Source organism: Nicotiana tabacum, chromosome 8, assembly GCF_000715075.1.
Source record: "Nicotiana tabacum cultivar K326 chromosome 8, ASM71507v2, whole genome shotgun sequence".
NCBI classification, from domain to species: Eukaryota; Viridiplantae; Streptophyta; class Magnoliopsida; order Solanales; family Solanaceae; genus Nicotiana; species Nicotiana tabacum.
This window is the reverse complement of record NC_134087.1, coordinates 72,350,439-72,366,406: the sequence shown is the minus strand read 5'-3', so window position 1 is coordinate 72,366,406 and position 15,968 is coordinate 72,350,439. Positions and strand designations below refer to the sequence as shown.

Here is a 15,968-nt window from a genome sequence, read left to right as displayed (position 1 = left end):
CTAAAATCATGAATCGACCTCCAATCCAAGCTTAATGAACTTTAGAATTTCAAACTTCTTCATTCGATGCCAAAACATATCGAATCAAGTCCGATTGACCTCAAATTTTGCACACAAGTCATACTCGATATTACGGGCCTACTCCAACTTTCGGAATCGGAATCCGACCCCGATATCAAAAAGTCCACTTCCGGTCAAACTTCTCAAAAAACCTTCAAATTTCTATCTTTAGCCAAATGACTCCAAAATGACCTACGTACCTCCGAATTCACTTTCGATCGCGCTCCCAATTCCAGAATCACCATATGGAGCTATTCCCAGACTCGGAATCTCAAACGGACATTGATAACCCTGAAATGCACTTAAATTCAAACTTATGAGATTCTTCCAAACATGCTAATTTCCACAATAGGAGCTGAAACATTCCCGGGTCTTCCAAAACCCAGTCCGGACATACACCCAAGTTCGAAATCATCATACGAACCTCCTGGGACCTTTGAATCCCGATTCCGAGGTCGTTTACTCAAAAATCCAATCTTAGCTAATTCTTTCAACTTAAAGCTTCCGAAATGAGAATTCTCTTTCCAAATCAACTCCAAACTTCCCGGAATTCAATTCCGACCGCGCGCACAAGTCATAATACCTTAAGTGAAGCTGCTCATGGCCTCAAACTGCTGAACGGCGTGCTAGAGTTCAAAACAACCAGTTGGGTTGTTACACTTACGGTCAACTTTACTCCTTGCCTCAAGTGCGGATGCAGCCTTATAGGAATCAGGTAATGCGTCTCATCCTATTTATTTTAAAATATAATAGGTTTCCTGCTAAAATTAAATGCGGTCATAAAGTTTAAATTCAGGTTATGTCCCTGACGTACCTAATACGTTAAAAAAGGGACAAAAATTATAGGCCACACATTGAACATTAATATCTCTAAATATTTGTTTATATACAGACATTGGAATATAATTTATTTTCCTACGAGTTTTGGCAACAATATCTTTCAATTAGTGTTATAGTTTAGAAATTAACTTTAATGATGAAGAGGTAATACATGTATGTTAATCTTTTGTAAATGTTTTTTGTAATTTTTAACTGTCCAAACACTTACTATTTTTTTTATACCAGCACAACCTGATACATGCTACAATCAGAAAGAATCAAGTAAATAGGTACAAAAATTTGATGTGTGAAGGTTTAGGTTATGTTAATAAGAACTTTAAAGTTACTGAGATTTTTGGTGAATATAGACCACAGACAAGTCCTTTTGAAATTACTTTCTTACAATTCGCTCCGGAAACTACACAAAGGAATTGTTAATATTCCTATAAACAGATTTGAATTAATAAAACCATACATGATTAGCTGAAGGCTGAACAATAATACCTTGTTATCAGGTTCATATATTACTATCAATCTTTGTTGCTACATTTTGTTTAATTCCAATATAATTATGAAATAACTCCTTTTTTTAGTTCATATTATAGATGTGGTTGGTTTTCTATGTGCCACTGGTGACATGGAGAGTGTTGGAAATAAGTGAAAAAATGGGACATCTAAGTTGTTACCGATTAGTAAGCATCTCATATCTTTTTAAGCACCTTTTTTTTGTTTTCTTCCTAAAAAGTGGATTAATGCTTACCTTAATTCTGTTTTAAAGTTGTTTAAGCACGTATCTTTATATTACATTTTGGATGAATCATATGTATTTTAACTCAACTAGATTATGTTTTTCTTTTTCCACAAAAATAACTTTGTGGGAAGAATTTGAAGAAAAGTTTGAACCTTATCTATACAATGGCTCTGGCCTTTACATTGGCTATTGCTCGATCAAACTAACCTCATCACTCTTCCTATCAACACCACATTAGCACTTTAGTTGCCACTTCTTTGCGGCATGCATGTTGACATCTCTACCCATTCAGGTATTTAATGATAAAAGTCTATATTATGAAAAAACTCTCTCTTCTTTAAATTTAAGTTCTGTACTAATACATCTTAATTTATATTGTCATTTTCTGAAGGACTACCTCCTAGGACAACAACAACTCAAGTTTCCTTTGGATATTAAAAATAATTTAATTGTTCATAGTAAGAAATTCTTTAACTGTCGTATTAATGGTTTTATTATGTAATAAATAGCATGCACAAATCTATATCTCATTGTTACTTCTCAGAAATTTGTATAACTTGTGATATACATCTTAATCAAGATATTCTTTTAAACTCATTTATGAATTTCTGTCCTTACATTTTTGCAACTTTGCGCGTCTTGACTTAAAAAATTATATCTGTATTTTATTTTTATCAGCAGACATTATAGTGACAACAACATATGTCCTTCCTCCTCATTGGATGTGAGAATCTTAATATTTCTACACATTAGTACTGTTGCTGGCTTCATAGAAACTGTCATTTATTACCCAACCTCAAAGACAAATCGGATATGTGTAGGACAAGTCGGATAGGTATACATGCAAATTATATATATATATATATATATATATATATATATATATATATATATATATATATATATATATATATATATATATATATATATATATATATATATATATATATATATATATATATATATATATAGCTTATGAATTTGCTTTAGAAAATTGCCTAATAGTGTTTTATTGGAAGAAACTCTATTTTTCCTTAAAGTTCAACGTGTATTTTAATCTTTTATTCTAAACAGGATATAAACAAGGAAGCTACGACTGCTAGGATTACCTCCTTATCGAACGTTTGAATTGGATGAGCTTTAAGAGGCCACTAAAAACTTTGATTTGACAAATCTAATCTGAGGCATATAACCCAGTCTTATACTGCCATTTAGTTAGTATTGTTGGATATTGCTTTGAATGATGTCAAGATGACTTAAATGTTAGCATGTATACTCTTTGAATTTGTGCCAAATGGGACGTTGCGGGGGTCATATCAAAATCTTGAGATATAGATATTATCTTTATTGGCAACATTGATATGAGAATCTTAACTCCAACATAGGTGCAAGACAAGACAAATAGTCACAACTTAAATCGAAAAGGTATACATAGAACATCATTCCCCAAAAGGAGTTTCGTTATATGTAGATGTAAGTATGGGACATATGAATTTGCTTCACAAAATTGTCTAATCGTATGTTATTGGAAGAAACTTTACACAATGTTATTAATTTACGTGTGAAGCTATTTGTCCGAGGCTGATTTTAAAAAAAAACAACAAAAGTCAATTGATTAATGTCGTTTTACTTTCATTTCCATCTTACCCGAAACTTGACAATGTGAACACTTAAAGAAAAATTAAATTTATTTTTCTTCAGGAACAATGGCTGGTAAAGTTATGAAGTCTGCAACAACAGCAGTTGGAGAAAATCAATATCAATGGCACCAGAAGTTGGCAAAATACAAAGACGAGCTCTCCAAGGGAGTTTCAGGTTATTGGAAACTTGGGTCATGGAAATCACTATGCTCGCCATCAAGCTCACTTAAGCAAAGATGTTCTCCTTGTTGGACAAGATTGGCCATATGATCCAGAGAGAAAGGAGATGAAAGCAAAACAAAAAGAACACAAGTGTGGCAGAATATCATTCTGTCAAGGCTTTCATTCTCCCAACAACTTTAATGAGGACATACCTACGACGTTTGAGAATCTACAATTTAAAAAGGTAACTTTCCAGTAAGTTTGAAGAATATTATGCTATAAAACTATGTTTGATTAACTTATGTACTAACTACTACGTGAACAACCTATAATTCTTTACACAAAGGAAGGACAAAAATACTACATACAAAATAAATAGCATAATTAGACATCAGTTAAAAAAGTCATGCTTCATATGAGTTCTATTTGGAACAAGATTATGTAGATCACAAACTGATTGAAAGGTGAAAGAAGGTGTTTTTTGGCAACATCCTCTACATCTTAAGAATCTGTTTGTTTCTTATATTTAATTCTTTCCTATTTCTTGTATTTTGACATGCAACCTTGATACGAGCGTCTCTGCATGTAATATCAACCAAAACTCATAGTATTTATGAGTGTGTACATTGTCATGTCCCCAAGCACCTTAGGAAAGTTGTTGTACTAGAGTGTGTACATTGTGGATATCAAGGTTGTGCAAATGGGAAGTAATTGTTTTCCCCTAACTGTATGTTATGAAGTTTGATTTTTCTATCTCGAAATACTATGGCTTTGTCGTATTTTTGAATTTTTAAGGCATTAGAAACCTTTGTTTGTGGCAATCTACCTGGTATACATGACTTGCTTTATTATGGTTATAAAGAACATTATTGGACTTAAGAAAATAACTATATATATTTTTTTATTGTGTTTTCTTACTACTTTATTATACGAATATCCATTACATTAACATGTTCCAAAAAATAATAGCATTTTCATGTTTTTCGTATCTACCATCTTTTATGAGATATATTTTCTTATGAAAAATTATATTTATTATATACTAGTTTTCATTAAAAGGGAGAAATGAATAGGTTAGTCTAAATTAGTGGGCAGCCACACCTGCAAAAGACTTGTAATTAAGTTTGAATTTTATAATCAAATCCTTCTAGTATTTCTTTTTCAATTAATACATTATTTAATTTTTTTCTTAAATTTTCTTTAGTGAAATTTCACTCTCTCCTGCGCCGCCACTCACACCCTTCATTTTTGACTCCACCATTCCCAACTCTCCACACAACTCGACTCCTCTGTTCTTCTCTTCTCCTCCAATGGCGTCTATCACCATAAACCATTCATTTTCCCGTAACCCTAACATCTCATTCCATCCCCAAAATCCTCTCATTCAAACCCAAGCTCTCTTCAATTTCAAACCATCAATCTCCAAATGTTCCCCTATTATCCACTGCGCAATCCGCCGTCGACCCGAATATACCCCGAGCCACATTCCCGACCCGAACTACATTCGCATCTTCGACACCACTCTCCGCGACGGCGAACAATCCCCAGGCGCCACAATGACCACAAAAGAAAAACTCGACGTTGCGCGTCAGTTAGCTAAGCTTGGTGTTGACATAATTGAAGCCGGTTTTCCTGCTTCTTCTGAAGCTGATCTCGAAGCTGTGAAATTAATAGCGAAGGAAGTTGGAAATGGTGTGAATGAAGAGGGACATGTTCCGGTAATTTGTGGACTTGCGAGGTGTAATAAGAGGGATATTGATAAGGCTTGGGAGGCTGTGAAGTATGCGAAAAAACCGAGGATTCATACGTTTATTGCGACTAGTGAGATACATATGAAGTTTAAGTTGAAGATGAGTAGAGATGAAGTTGTGGAGAAAGCTAGGAGTATGGTTGCTTATGCTAGGAGTATTGGTTGTGAGGATGTTGAATTTAGCCCAGAAGATGCTGGAAGGTTTGCACTTTACACTTCCATTTTGAACTTTATCGAAAAATTTAATGTTATTCAACTTTTCAGGTATTAAAAATATAAACTTTGATGTGATAATGTCCCTGTTACACTAACTTACTTTTTAACCATTACTTTAATATTTTTTTCGATGTCAGTAGTATAATATACATTTAGTAAGAATATTTCATCAATTAACATTTAACTTTGGGCTATCATTTCACTAAATATAACCACATCCCTGCTAGAATTGTTGATTCTGAGGGTTTTTTCGTGAAGCGATCCTTATTGAATTCAGGCAATCCAGGAATTTGCCAATCTTTTTTTGTTGATAAAGTAATCAAATTTTATTAAAAAATAGCAAATATCTTCCCATTTACATGAAGTATGCCCAAAAGTAGAAAGCTTTCAAAATAATATGATTTTCTAGCAACAACACGCAATCATCTATGCTTATAGGGATCTCGCGGTGTGCACCAAAAAGAAATAAGCTTATAAGATGCTATTTTCTTATTTCTCTTGTGGATGAGTCATGGCCATTATGGTCTTATAGTTGAATAGACAGTTTTATGCTTAAAGATAGTGTTATATAGATTCAGATATTTACATAAAAATGATTAACATTTTAGCTGGTGAATGATCCTTCAGAATTCTGTAAAGTTTCTGGAGATGATCTTGTCACAAGGCTATTGACACTAAACTGGCTTTTAATGAACTCGCTTGTTCACTTCATTCTTCTCTACTAGCGTGTGTAAGAGCGTGAAATTTATGCTCTGTTAAGTTGCCTTTTCCTATTAAGGAGTTGTCTGGTATGATGCTTTGAGATCTCAAGTAAGAGGTTTAAACTACCTACTATTTTCTATTGTCATGTATAAAAGCTCGTGGACTAGTTAAGTGATTAGAATTGGCAATGGTAACCACTTTCATGCATTCTGTAGCTTGGATTTGTTGCCGTCATTGTATTTTGAACTGAGCCTTATTTCCTGTTTATTCCTCTCAGATCCGATCCAGAGTTCCTCTATCATATCCTTGGAGAGGTCATCAAAGCTGGGGCAACAACCCTTAACATCCCTGATACTGTTGGATACACTGTTCCCAGCGAATTTGGAAAATTGATTGCTGATATAAAGGCCAATACCCCAGGAATTGGAGATGTGATCATCTCAACACACTGCCAGAACGATCTTGGGCTTTCTACTGCCAACACCTTAGCTGTATGTAGTTCAATGTTGTTTAGAACCTAGTGGTTTATACCAACTTATAAGCTGTATGTTCATTAAAGCGTGTTCAATTTCAGGGAGCATGCGCAGGTGCAAGACAAGTAGAAGTGACCATCAACGGAATCGGTGAAAGAGCTGGAAATGCTTCTTTGGAGGAGGTATGTGAGGGTTCTTCAGTGAGAAACTTCAGCTCTCTTATGTGCATGATTTGAGCTCCAAAATTTGAGGGGTGGTAAGAGGTGGAATCACCAAGTATACAACCGGACTATGAGTTCCCCTCTATTCTTTCTCCGTCATAAAGATGGGTCTTTAAAATATTTTCCCATAGCACTGTAAGGTATTCTCTGCACAAAAGGAACTATTCTACCTCTTCCGAAACAAAATTAACATCTTGACTTTAAACTGATATTTTTCTTTTCGAGAAAGGTAACAATGTATTATCATCAGCACAGCACTATATTTACAGTTCAAAAACAGCAAAAATGCTCTTGTTCATCTTACAAGGACTCTATTAACTCAAGTAAGGCTGAGCATCTTCCAAATATCTCTCTTTGCACAAAAAGTGAAACAAAAGTATACAATTCATCTTGATTTTAAGAGTAGAAATTGTGTATTATCTAACCTTCCTTAGAGGATCTTGTGGGAGCCACATGTTATTATTTTTGTTTTTAGGAATAAAATCAAGAAAAAAGGGTGTTGAGAATGGTAGAAGTGAGTACATCCAACCTTCTGAATTTGTAAGATATGTTTAAACTTATTTTAAGGACATCATTTTTTGGGGTGACGCGGAAAAGAAGGGTTGAGTAAGGACTTCATATTTAAGAATTAAGACGGGGAAGACTTTCTTTTTGACCATATCCTCTGTAGCCTTTAGACGCATTGGTCCATAGGTGTGACACTATGATGATTGAAGGTGATAAAAGCAGAAAAAGTAGACCTTAAGTCACTTAGAAGGAAGTTATATCGAAAGTCCTCCAATCTCACGGATTCAGTTTGACTAGCTATGAAATAATACAACTATAAATAAAGGATCTATATAGGCAATATCTAGTTTGATTTAATGTTTAACTGTTATTATTACACTCCCTTAAAGTAGTTTTTTCTCGATCATTTTTTTTTTTCTGGTTAAAAGGCTTGTATGTCCCTGTAGAGATAAATGTGAAACGTAGACACCTCTGGTTTTAGATAAACCTACTTTGTGTTAAAAGTCAAAGATTGAACAAAGTGAATGGGTATAGTAGATTCATATGGCTGAACCCAACTAATTTGGGATTGAGGCATAGTTGCTTGATGATTTCCTTTTGTTGAAGTTAGTATCTCCTATGCCTCACATTTGGTTGCCTTTCCACTTTGGATTGACTATTTTCCACAATTAAAATTTTGCCACTCACTTCTACGGTGCACAAGTTTTCTACTTTTCTTCTCTGAGGCTAAGAAAAGAGCAAACTTTATAGTGACTACAGATTTTCATATATCCTTTTAAAAACTATTTAATGTCACAGCGAGACATCCAATTTTGGATGAAGGATGGAATTTCATGTGCTATCATAGTATTTCTCTCCCTCTCTTTCCCTATGTTAGCTTTTTCACTATTATTTATTAGGTGTGGTTTTACTTACCCTTTATGGCTCGATCGACCATCTATGTTTCTAACTATTTGAAAACAATAGTTGCAAATTTGCAACCATATTTTGAAGCAAATTTCTGCTGTTGGTTGTGATATGTTCTGTTGAAACGGACAACTACTGACTTGTATGGGATTCTTTTGTCCTCTGTGTTGCTTGTTCTGTTTGCTTTTCCTCTTGGGCATTTTGGGCTTTCATTTTCTAACCTGTTACCTTCGACAATGCCGGAATAGGTTGTAATGGCCTTAAAATGTCGTGGAGAGCAAGTACTAGGTGGCCTGTATACAGGAATTAATACACAACATATACTCATGTCAAGCAAGATGGTTTGTCCCCTGCTATTTCATAGTCTCTGCCGATATTTTACTGGTTAATATCTTTCTGATGTGCCTTCTGCTGACCCTTTGCTATGCAGGTAGAGGAGTACACCGGGCTTCATGTGCAGCCACACAAGGCCATTGTTGGAGCTAATGCGTTTGCTCATGAAAGTGGCATCCATCAGGTCTGCGTAATTTTGCTCTAATTCATTGTTGAAAGAGACAAATGTTCTAAACCCTAAACAGTTCTTGAAAGAGGCAACTCAATCCTCTTATTAGTTCATGGGCATATTTGCTTGAATGTTTGTTAATTTTTGCTTTATTCTGCTTTGACTAAGCACAAAATTTTGCTATTTAAGTTGAAAATAGATACTCTATTCATCCAATTAGTTCTGTAACTTGTATTACCTTGCTTTGAGCAAAGACTTTTTTTTTTGCACTATTCCATCGGGTACTGGGTAAGAACAAAAGACTTTTTTTGCACAAATCCTATAAACAGTACAATCATCCGCAGAGGAAGAAAACAAGTGAGCATGAACTATATTATCTTTTAACTTCGCGTCAAAATAACAGATATTTCAGAATAGGTCTGGTTCTGGTTACTAGTTTGCTGAATCTGACATCTACAAAAGCATAATATGGGAGCTGTTTTAAGAGTAATTTGCCGATATACACTGAAATAGTGAGTTGATGCAAGAGATTTAAGAGAATGAAGTAGAGGGAGAGAAGGAGAACGGAAGAAGGGAAAGGGATTATTAGATGCTTGTGAAATTGTTTCATTAAGAGCTGCTGAAAGCTCAAGGATACACAATATTCTTTTTATTGGCTCAGTGACATGTCTAAAAATTTGGGACAATGTGAAGGGTATAGCTTTCTTTGCTGGTATGTCACAGCTTTTCAGTTACTGTCACTGAAAAGTTGGCTCTGTTAGCATGAAGGGTTGTTCTCCAAGTTTTAAGCAACAACTCACAGCCAATAGAAATACTTTTAAATTAAACAGAAGCCTCAAAGTACCAAAAAACCACTAGAAAGTAGCTCCAAGTATTCCTTCTTGGGGCATTAGATCATTGTAGACATTGGTGAGCATATTCCAGGAGGGGCAGAGATCTTATACCTCCTGACATAAAATAGCTTCTTTCAAGAGTTTGAATCCACTTACTCTTTCATTTTTCAGATTATCCATTTGCTTTTGGCCCTTTTCACTTTAGTTGCGTAGTTATTATTCCTATATTTGGATATCTATGAATAAATCTGCCACATATCTGGTTAGAGATTGATTAGTTGTTCTGTTTGCACTGTTTTTGATTCATCTTGAACTGCATAAAGTGTTTCAGTTAAACATCTTTAGTGTCTCCCCCTCCCTTTTCTTCCTTGCGTCAAAGCTGGATTCTCTACCTTTTTATTATTGTATGGTTGTGAAGTTTAATTAATTCAGTTTTTCTTTTTCAAACTCTTCTGCTTAAACTACTTTGTGCTCTCTAGGATGGAATGTTAAAACACAAAGATACATATGAGATTATATCTCCTGAAGATATTGGGCTTAACCGAGTTAATGAATCTGGCATCGTCCTTGGGAAACTCAGGTATGTGATTTTCCAATCAATGCTTGTTGCTATGATGGCATAAATGTTAGATTTCTGTGCTCTTCGAGCTTTTGCTTATTATCCGTTGATTATTAAACTTGCTTAGATTTACTACATCCTTTTTGTTGCTATGAAGGATATATTTCTTTAGTACTTTAGTAAGGCTCCCTGATCAACATGCTGTTGCTGTTTCAATAATGAATCGCATCTTTGTTGTTTTAAAATACTGTAGAGGTCTTTAGGAACTTCCTCTCTTCTCATGGAGGGATGAAGTAGAAGAAGCTTATTGAGTTTGCCTCACTATAAAATGTCAGAGCCACCATTGCATCAGATAATATCATCACAGTCTGTACCTTTGTCCCTCCTATGCCTCCCTCCGAACCTGCACTATTCATCATTTAAATCTAATTGCTTCATTCCTATAAGAAATTGATATGTTGAACATTTTTGTGTAGTGGGCGTCATGCTTTGCAAGCCAAAATGCTCGAGGTAAATTGTATGCCCTGGACTTGAGTTTCTTTCTTATATTTAAGAGCATGAAACAAATCCTTTAATCCTGATGCAGCTTGGATACGATATTGAGGGAAAAGAACTTGAGGACCTCTTTTGGCGATTCAAATCTGTGGCCGAGAAGAAAAAGGTGAATTACGTTGTTGAAATTTCCATTGTTGTACATATATTTACATTGTCATTCAAATGCACGTGGAAATGCCCTGTGGTGCAGTTTATTAATTTTGCGATGTTGAGAAGCTTTTTTTTTTTGGGGGGGGGGGGGGGGTTGATGGGTGGAACATTTTCTCCTTCATAGATTGACCTTGTGGATAGAACACGGACTAAACATGTAATTATGATCCCCCCCCCCTCTCTCTCTCTCTTAGTAATCGATCTTACATTTACCAAGTATGTCACAACTCACATCTTTTTGAGCAAGACGAAGTATGTTGCATATTCTAATTTTATTTGTTGTAGTGTTTTCCTTATCTCTGTGTCGGGGTTGTATAATCACTCGTGTGAAACTGGAAACAACTGGGTGTGTAAGTACTTCTAAAATGTTGTAAGGTGAGACGAATTAAGTATGAGAAAAGGTGGAATTGAGAGAGAGAGAGAGAGAGATGAAGAAAATGGAGGGTGGATGTGAATGAAAAAGTCGGTGGTAAAAATCTTAGAAATGACACCTGAAAATTGGTATGGTCCAACTCCATGTTGGTTATAAGCTGAAGTGTAAAAATTTTCCTATTATACCTGGTATATTATAAAATACCCCTCTTCTCGAGCTGGGGTTACTGACAAATTAGTGCTAGGACCTTTTAAATCATCTTTTCCTTGTGCAAACTTTCTTCTGCTCATTTGAAAGGGTTATCTGGCTAACTTTTATCAGTTCAATTATTGAAACTAAGGTTAAGCTACTGTGTGGATCTAGTATGATGTTGGTATCGTGGGTATGTTTTTTGACCATCTACTTATCTCCTACTGCTCATTCAGAAAATTACAGATGATGACCTGATAGCATTAATGTCAGATGAAGTTTTCCAGCCTCAATTTGTTTGGCAACTTGAAAATGTACAGGTAAATGTCATTGTTGACTACATTTACATCGGTTTTATTTAATTTTCTGACTTAGATCTGGATTGGGAATGATAGTTCAGCTGATCAAAAGAGTTCCTGTTCGATGGACAGGTTACATGTGGAAGTCTTGGCCTTTCTACGGCAACTGTTAAGCTCATTGACGCTGATGGTCAAGAGCATGTTTCTTGTTCTGTTGGAACGGGGCCAGTTGATGCGGCTTATAAGGCAGTTGATCTCATTGTAAAGGTCTGAAATAGAAATCGAATTTCCTAATAATCTTGTCATTAGGACTCGTTGATTGCAAGCTGATCTGTTGGTTAATGTTCAATTTTGAAATGCTCATTCGGTAGAATCTCTCTTTTATGCAAATCATCAAAATTATACAGATACTGATTTTGTGTTCTCCCCTGGCTATATATGCGTCAGGTTGGATATTTGTTGAGCAAAGTATTCGAAAGCACATGATTTTGGATTTAATGTCTTGTTGAGTCCTCTTACATGTATCCTTTTTGTCATCATCTGTTCTACAGAAAAAAATGCCTTCTTTTCTGACCGTTCTCTTGTTGTGAAAGAGGTCAGGTCAGCCCAAGTATATGGAGTTGTACTTAAAAACTATGACTAGAGTTCCATTTCAAAATTAATAACCACATATGAAGTCCTTTCTTAAAGCTAGTCCAACCCTAACTCAGCATCCAGCAGACCAGCACTGAATTCAACAATGACATACAGACGGCCAAATTCCGCGTAACAAGTGCCTTCTATTTTACTCTAATGCATTGTGAAGAACCTATCGAGAGCCATTTCATCATGTTCCACATAAATGATCAACCTACTGGCTTTATAATAGTTTCTAAAAATACGTGAAACTGTGTTAAATAACCATTTTGAGTGAAAAATCTACATTTTGAACTTGTCTTACAAGCAGATTTGGCTCTAGGAGATGGTATTTGGCTCTAAAGCAGTAGTCAATTTTTGGTTTTCAGTTATTCATCTTTTTTTACTGTTTGTGGGCTCTTTTATGAATGTAGTGTTCACCCATTATGCAGGTACCTGTAGCACTCCTTGAATATTCCTTGAATGCAGTCACGGAAGGTATAGATGCCATAGCTTCAACCAGAGTTTTAATTCGTGGGGAGAATGGCCATACATCAACCCATGCTTTAACTGGAGAGACTGTACACCGTTCTTTTAGGTATGAAATGTACCGGCCATGTTGTTTCATCTAATCTTATTTGCCATCTTTCTTTGATAGAACATAGGAAATACGGAGGGTGTGTTGGTGAATTTTGGAATCAAGGACATGACACGGAAGTGAAATGAGCCAAAGTGATATGTTTTTTCTATAAAGCTAACTATGCATAACCCAGATTTAGGGCTAACACATGAATAGAAAAATGCTGTATGAGAACTATGATCGATAGCAGACGTGGATATTTAAATGGAAGATATTTGCATAGCATGAATATATCAGCTGAAGCATAGCCATAGTAGACATCAGATTCATGTTTCTGCCACTGCAACATCTCTCCCCTCCTCTTCGGAAATACTGCTCCCAACAGTTATCCCTGTACCCCCAGGTCCTTTCTCCAATCTTTATTTCGTCATTTGACTTATCCAGAGGGAAGACCTGTGTCAGTGTATCCAGCAAGTTGGGGAGTTAAACTTCATAGTAGACCGACATGATTGGCTGGATGTCAAACATGTACCCGGCATATTTTCGACCTACATATAGCTAATGCACATACATTATGTTTTCTGGCGAGTCCGTAAATTATTGTTTTTTACCGTAAATTATTGTTTTTTCTTTTCTCCTATTAGAAATGTCTTATACGAGTTGTAAATTCTGGCTTCCAGTACAGACTCTGTGCTGATGATTTGATTGATATTTGGGATATGTTGCTTTCTCAACCAAAAAAGTCTTATATGTCTACTCTCTTCTTCCACAGTGGAACCGGAGCAGATATGGATATTGTTATCTCCAGTGTCCGAGCCTATATTGGTGCATTGAATAAGATGTTGAGTTTCAGAAAGCTGGTATCGAAACACAGCAAACCTGAAGGCAGTGCAGTCGTATAGACATCCGGTATGATCGAGTTTATGGTTCTTATGTCTCTTGTGACTGTGCTGCAGCTTTATCAATTGTACAGAAGTGGGGAGGCTGTCCAAAGAATTTTGACCTACCTGTATTCTCATTTTTAGAATTGTGGCGGCCAAAGAGATGTCATACGCCCTATCGTTTCTCCAATCCCTCTCCATTCTTCTGCATGTTGATGTATTACCTGTTGTTTACATCTTAATTTAAGTGCCTGTTAGTGCTTGAAGATCATCTAAGTTTTGTGGTATATCTGGTAAACATAGACACACTGTTCATATAAGATGTGTTTGAGGGGTGGGTATCGGTTGGTTCAGAAGTTCGGTTCGATTTTTTTGGTTTTCGATTTGCGATTTTAATAATCAAAACCAAACCAAAGTATTTTTGGTGCGTTATTTTCGGTTTTTATTTTTCGGTTTTAGGCTTGTCAAATTGGACTTCTTTCTTAAGCAATAAATGAGCCTCAAAATTAAATTCTTACAAAGTTTATGAGGCTCAATGCATGTGCCTAGCAAATTGTCCTACCATAGTCTGCTATAACATAAAATTTAAGTAGAAAATAATAAAATATGCACTAAGAATATATGCTTATTGTATTTGCTAAGAATCTGTAATAATGAGTATTTTTTTATTGTTGAATTTGCAATTTAATATTTTCTTAGTAATAGCTCTTATGATTTGCACATTAACGGAAAGTAACAGAAGAGATTTATGTTATCATCGGGGAACCAATAGATATCATAATTTATTGAATAATGATCATGGTGGTTATTAATTTTTGGGTAGCGTGACTTTGGGGTTGAATGAGTTTCTGAAAAGTGTGGCATTTGGAGTTTGGACTTCAACATTCACTAACAATTAATAAATGATTGGCCCCATCAAACATTTCCGGATCAATCTGAATTCATTGCAAATATAACAAATACAGACAATGAATTATAAATAGATGAAGAAAAGTTCTAAAACGCTGTTTCAACAAAAATGACAGTCACTATGAGCAAATCAGCAGTAAAATATACTACAAATTACAAAAAGTGAAGAGTAGAATAAAGAGTAGAAAAGAAAGGAGTAAGAAAGGAGCGCACAGGTAGGTAGCAGGAAGAAGGAGACGCCTGATGTTGTAAAAATTAGGGTATATGTTAAATAATTTAAAAAATATGAGTATAGGTTAAATGGGGGCGACCAAATGGGGAGCCACATGCAATTTTTACTAACATGTTAGACTTAAGAGTAAAGATGAGCTCAGAGGCTATAGGATCCATACTTAAAAAAAAAATCAGTTTTTCGGTTAACCGAAAAATCAAAATACTAAAACCTAACGCCAAACTTTTAAAAAATATAAGCCGCAAACTGACCGAAAAACCCAACAAATTGAACCGAATAACCCGAAATTATCTGTTCGGTCGGTATTATATGCTCTTGCTTTACTAAATTATGGAATTTCATTCTAGGTTAATTGCACAAACCTCTTTTGAGTTTTCCCCTAATCCCATGGGTTTTACAAATGTTTCTGAAATTACTGGAGTCTCTTGTTTTAAAATTACATTTAGCGATATTCTTACACTTGCAACTCCCTAACGTTTTGCCATTTAAAGATGTGTTATAGCCCGTTTGGCCAAGCTTCTTAAGAGGTAGGTCAAAAGTGTTTTTTTTTCTTTCAAAAGTACTTTTTCCCTCCTAATTTGAGGTGTTTGGCCAAGCTTTTTCTTGGGAAAAAGTGTTTTTGGAAAGAAGCCGAAGCAGTTTGTGAGAAACAGAAAAAAGTAAAGCAGAAGCAGAAGCAGTTTTGACTTTTCTTCTTACTAAAAATACCCTTAACAAAATATAGTATATACCAAAGTAATCGTTAAACGTAATACTTAGGATATTAATGTATACGCATTTCTTCTTATATAACTTTCTAATATATAGTGACTTTAGGGGTGAATGCTTTTATATTTATTGAATGATTTTTAATATATTTAACTTATATTAAAATAATTAAGTACTTTTAAATTTTATTTTCATATTGTACTTAAATAAAATGAAATGATTTAATTATTGCATGTAATAACAAAATTTTGAGATTATTTATTTACTCATAATATTAACTATTAAGTAAATCTATTCATGTCCTTATTCGTAATTTGATACTTAAAAGTATTTTTTGAAAAGCTTGGCCAAACACAAATTATTGCTCAAAAGTACT

The 15,968-nt window shown here is 34.9% G+C and overlaps 1 protein-coding gene across 1 annotated transcript; it reads left to right on the top strand.

Annotated features, from left to right (window-relative positions):
* Positions 1 to 4,594: 4,594 nt before the first annotated feature.
* Positions 4,595 to 14,082, top strand: LOC107791752 (2-isopropylmalate synthase B). The gene is made up of 12 exons (XM_016613884.2): positions 4,595 to 5,383; positions 6,378 to 6,591; positions 6,675 to 6,755; positions 8,456 to 8,548; positions 8,638 to 8,724; positions 10,022 to 10,122; positions 10,578 to 10,611; positions 10,688 to 10,762; positions 11,605 to 11,688; positions 11,800 to 11,934; positions 12,735 to 12,880; positions 13,635 to 14,082. The coding sequence occupies exons 1-12, from the start codon at positions 4,743 to 4,745 to the stop codon at positions 13,762 to 13,764; spliced, it is 1,821 nt and encodes a 606-aa protein (XP_016469370.1). The 5' UTR covers positions 4,595 to 4,742; the 3' UTR covers positions 13,765 to 14,082.
* The last annotated feature ends 1,886 nt before the right edge of the window (positions 14,083 to 15,968 follow it).